This window comes from Solanum verrucosum, unplaced genomic scaffold (assembly GCF_900185275.1).
Source record: "Solanum verrucosum unplaced genomic scaffold, falcon-dt-bn FXZP01000062.1, whole genome shotgun sequence".
Classification (NCBI taxonomy): domain Eukaryota; kingdom Viridiplantae; phylum Streptophyta; class Magnoliopsida; order Solanales; family Solanaceae; genus Solanum; species Solanum verrucosum.
In genome coordinates this window covers 8,855,739-8,860,013 of record NW_026020477.1, presented here as the reverse complement: position 1 = coordinate 8,860,013, position 4,275 = coordinate 8,855,739, and the positions used below count along the sequence as shown (strand labels likewise).

Sequence of the window (4,275 nt, the reverse complement as noted above, 5' to 3'; positions counted from 1 at the left end):
TGTCCGAGCCAGCTTGAATGCACTTCAATTTCTTTATCACAACTTTGCAGGAGGGGGGGGGGGGAGAAGCCATAATAAAGTTACGGATTTAGTAGGATCCATCAAATACATATATATTGAAAAAGTTTATATAATGCTAAATTTGGAAACAACGGAAACATAAATCACTAAAGAAGTCTTAGAGTTTTTTTTTAAATGACCATAATGTCAGAGCAAACTAAAATACACTTCAAAGCCATAATAAAGTTAATGCTTTTGTAGAATCCACAATCTCAAACCAAGAAACTAAAATATAGTTCATAAACTATAAACTTAAAATTCCAGATCCACCTCTGACGACTTATTCGATTATTTTAGGACGAAACTCAATTCCTTCAATGATGAGGCCACTTATTTTGAAATCAACACGTTTAACCCCAATCAATCTATCTACAACAGGGCCATCACTACTTTCCTTGCTATTAAAATTTCCCAATTCTATTTCCATCCAACCATCTCCTCTCAGTTTGGGAAATAATGCTGCAAGCCTCACAATGTTGGTTTGTTCTTCAGTCACAGTTTCATTCTTATCACTAACTAACATAATAGGTGAATCAATAGATTCAAGTCTACGGTACAAATCTACCACTTTGAACACCAAATAAGCAACATAATATGTGTTTGGTGACAATACGTTTGTTCCTATTCTTCCACAAATATCCAACCAATATGGAAAGCCAAGATATGCCACTTCTGAGAATCTGCAAAAAGTATTGTCAGAAACATTTGTAAAGATAATTCTTTTTAAAAAAACTTAATGATATGTAGGGCTTTATCTCCTTAATAGGTTACAAATTCGAATTTGAATTAGTGGGCTTTGGGTACCATATGGTTGAACTAAAAACCAATAAATTTAAAAGATTGAGTTATCTATATTACTATCTATGCAATTTAACTTGTTATAGAAGATTTTTCTTTTTGCAATCAACTTAGTGTTGTTAAGAACCTATTCTCTGTCTGAGTTCCCATATTATAAAGACTACTATTGGTGGGGGGGAATTAAGAGCTTCCTATTAAGGTGCCTCCTTTAAAGGGCACGGACCAACTTTTCTTAGCTGCAGAGGAATCTTTACCATCTTTGTTTTGTGCTAATTGACCCTCAAGATTAATAAGAAAAATATTAAGGGGTTTATAGGCTTGAGTGGGCTATCTCACCTAATAGACTTTTTTCAAAGGTTGGGCCATCTAATTAGTCTATAATGAGCAGGTTGATTAATGCTTGAGGCGGTAACTCAAAGTAATGGCTTGGTGGAGACAATAGTGATGGCTTGGACCAAGGTGGGGGTGCTAGATGTGACCAACCAATAATGGTGATTTCGATCCAAAAGAAGTGTCCATTGGGAATTGTTAGGCATAATTGGTTGCTCACAACTTGAATTTTATTTTTGCGAAGTCAGGACCAACTTCGGTCTTGCAACTAAATTTTTCTTTTGCATTTAGTATTTTCTTGAGTAGTACACATTTTTATTACTTCTTTCTTGAGCACACACTCATTATATGAGTACACATAAAACTCTAACCACCTCAATTTATAGGTTATGATGAAAGGATTTAGTGAATGTAGTATTCTAGAACTATAACTTCCACTTATTTCTGGCATGTTTTTAGACTTGCACTAAAGAACGTAACTCTCATTCTAGAGTTCTTCCTTCAGTTCACTACAAGTCTTGAATATCCTAGATTCTCTTTGAAATATCTTAGGTTTTAATTTAGTTCCTCAACACTAACTTAATTCATTCTTTGCATCCATTTTGAGTGATACATTATGAACCTCTTCTTCCTTTGAACTTCTCTTCTTACTAATCTTTGAAGAATCTTCAAGGTTGTAATCTCCTTGATTTGGACTACCTTTACTAAAGTTGCATCTATCTACTTGGTGTTTGGGCGTTTCAGTCATGTAGACCTCCTTAGTTATGGTTGTGGTTCTTCTTTGACTTCTTCTTGCAATATGAAAGGAGTTTCACAAGTTCCAGTTTGCCATTAACTATTTTTTATGGAGATATGTTGGTGATTTGGGGTTTTTTTTGCCTCTTGGTTAGTTTCTATCTTGTTTCCTCATTTTTCTTCTTTGAGCTTATCTTGCAGCTTTTGCTCAAGTGCTGTCAATTCTAGTATGGAGATTTCTTGGACCACCATGTTGATGCTTCATCAAATTCCACATTTCTTGACACTTACATCCGACTAGTAGTAGGACCACAACAACTTCATCCCTTTATTTGTTCATCGTAACTAGTAAAGATGCAACGAACAATATTTTTATCCAACTTACGGTAAAGATGATCTAGAACAAGCATAGAGGACTCACATCTCATCTCTCACAAGTGACTTAAATTAGGTATTGTATTATTGAGTTTCTCTAATGGTGAGATAAATCCCAATCTTGCTTGTGGCATCCTTTTCGTGATATGGACAACATACTTCATGCATTTCCCCAAAATCTTGTTGCTACATACATAGTATGCATCATACTTCTGCATATTTGTAACATGTGTTTATATTTTCTTTTTCGGCTACTCCATTTTGTTGTTACATATTTGGGAAAGTCAATTGTCACCTTATTATCTTCTGTTTAGGTAGTCATTGAAATCACATGACATGTTCTCCCCCATTGTCCATACAAAGACATTTGGTTCTCCTTCCAATATCATTCTCCACAATAGGTTGGAACTCTTTAATTAAACTTCTCAAATACTATAGACTTTTCATTTAAGAATTAAATCCACACTACCTTGAGAAGTCATCAATGAATGTTACCATGTATGAGTAACTACTAATAGAAGGTTGCTTTACTGGTTCAAACATGTCTAAGTGCACCAACTCTAGTGGCTTATTGTCTTGATACTTTGATACTCCACATGAAAGTTGATATGCTTTTTCATATTAGCATACAACACATATATTGTCTCCTATAATCTCAGTCTGGGAAAGACCTTTTAATTTTGACTGTAGCATCATGATTTTTCATTTGTTGCATCTTAGGTACCCAAGACGTGGACTCCATAGACCATTTGTCTCATGATTACTCTGAGTATTCTTCACATAAGTTATTTTGGCTACCATAACATATATTGACTCTAATCTCTTTACCTCCATGATTGGAAAGCTTGTAATTTTTTTTCAAATTTCAATATATTTTTACGTCATTTGGTACAAACAAAACACAGCTTCCTAAGGTTGTTAGTTGCACATAGATAATAAGTTCTTCCTCAAACACGAAAAATGGTAGACATTTTAGTTTCACTTGTCATGAATTATGATGAGGCATAAACACTATCTTGCCAATATGAGTTATTGACATTCTAGAATTATTCGTTGTCACCACTATTCAACTGCCTTTATCCTCACTCATGTTGATAAGTTTTTTCACATCGTTGGTCATGTGATTGGAGCATCCCGAATCACTTTGCATAGTCAAGCAATTTCTCACTTACAGTTGCATATGCAAGCTCTTCCCCTTTGTCAGAGCGAGATGTGACAATCTCTTATTGTTGATTATTGCTTTCTTCTACTGAAGGTCTCAAAATCCCAAGCTTGTTTTTCATTGTCTTTCTAGTTTTGAGTAAAAGTGGATGAGTCACCTTCATCTTTCTCGTAACAAAAATCTCTAGTGTAGTAACCTATCTTTTCATAATTGTAGAACTTGTCCCTTTGTCGGTTATGTTGTTGAAATCTTGGCTTGCCTTCTTGCTGGCTCGCTAGATTCTTTGATGTTGATTCTTCTGGTCCCTTCCTTGGTGTAATCTTCTCTCTTCACCATATTTCTGGTAGCCTTAAGGTTTGCTCAAGAGCGAATTACCAAGCAAAGACAATTATTGTGTGTCAATTGTGTCTCTATAATTTGAAAGAGAAAATACTAAGGGGTTGGTAAGCTTGAATGGTCTCTCCCACCTAATAGACTAGCCTTTTCGGTTGAGTTGAATCTATAACAACCTGACAGTAATTTAACTTGTTAAAGTATCTTCTTAGTCTATTTTATAGGTTTCTATGGGTGTGTTTGGTATGAAGGAAAATGTTTTCTAATTTTCTCACGTTTGGTTGTCTTAATTGTTTTGGAAAATATTTTTCAAATCAATTTATTTTCCTAAAACTTAAGTAAAATGACTTTCCTTAAAAAAGTTAAGGAAAACATTTCCCAAAATCATTGAACCTCAAACCTCAACTTTCCATACTAACTTAAGTCTTACATATCGATTCTTAATACTAATCCTAAATCTGACTCATGATTCTCGATTCTCA

General features: G+C 34.4%; 1 protein-coding gene across 1 annotated transcript; it reads right to left on the bottom strand.

Annotated features, from left to right (window-relative positions):
* Positions 1 to 340: 340 nt before the first annotated feature.
* Positions 341 to 3,796, bottom strand: LOC125809458 (F-box protein PP2-B10-like). The gene is made up of 2 exons (XM_049489090.1): positions 3,720 to 3,796; positions 341 to 740 (listed from the first exon to the last, which is right to left on the bottom strand). The coding sequence occupies exons 1-2, from the start codon at positions 3,794 to 3,796 to the stop codon at positions 341 to 343; spliced, it is 477 nt and encodes a 158-aa protein (XP_049345047.1).
* Between the last annotated feature and the right edge of the window lie 479 nt (positions 3,797 to 4,275).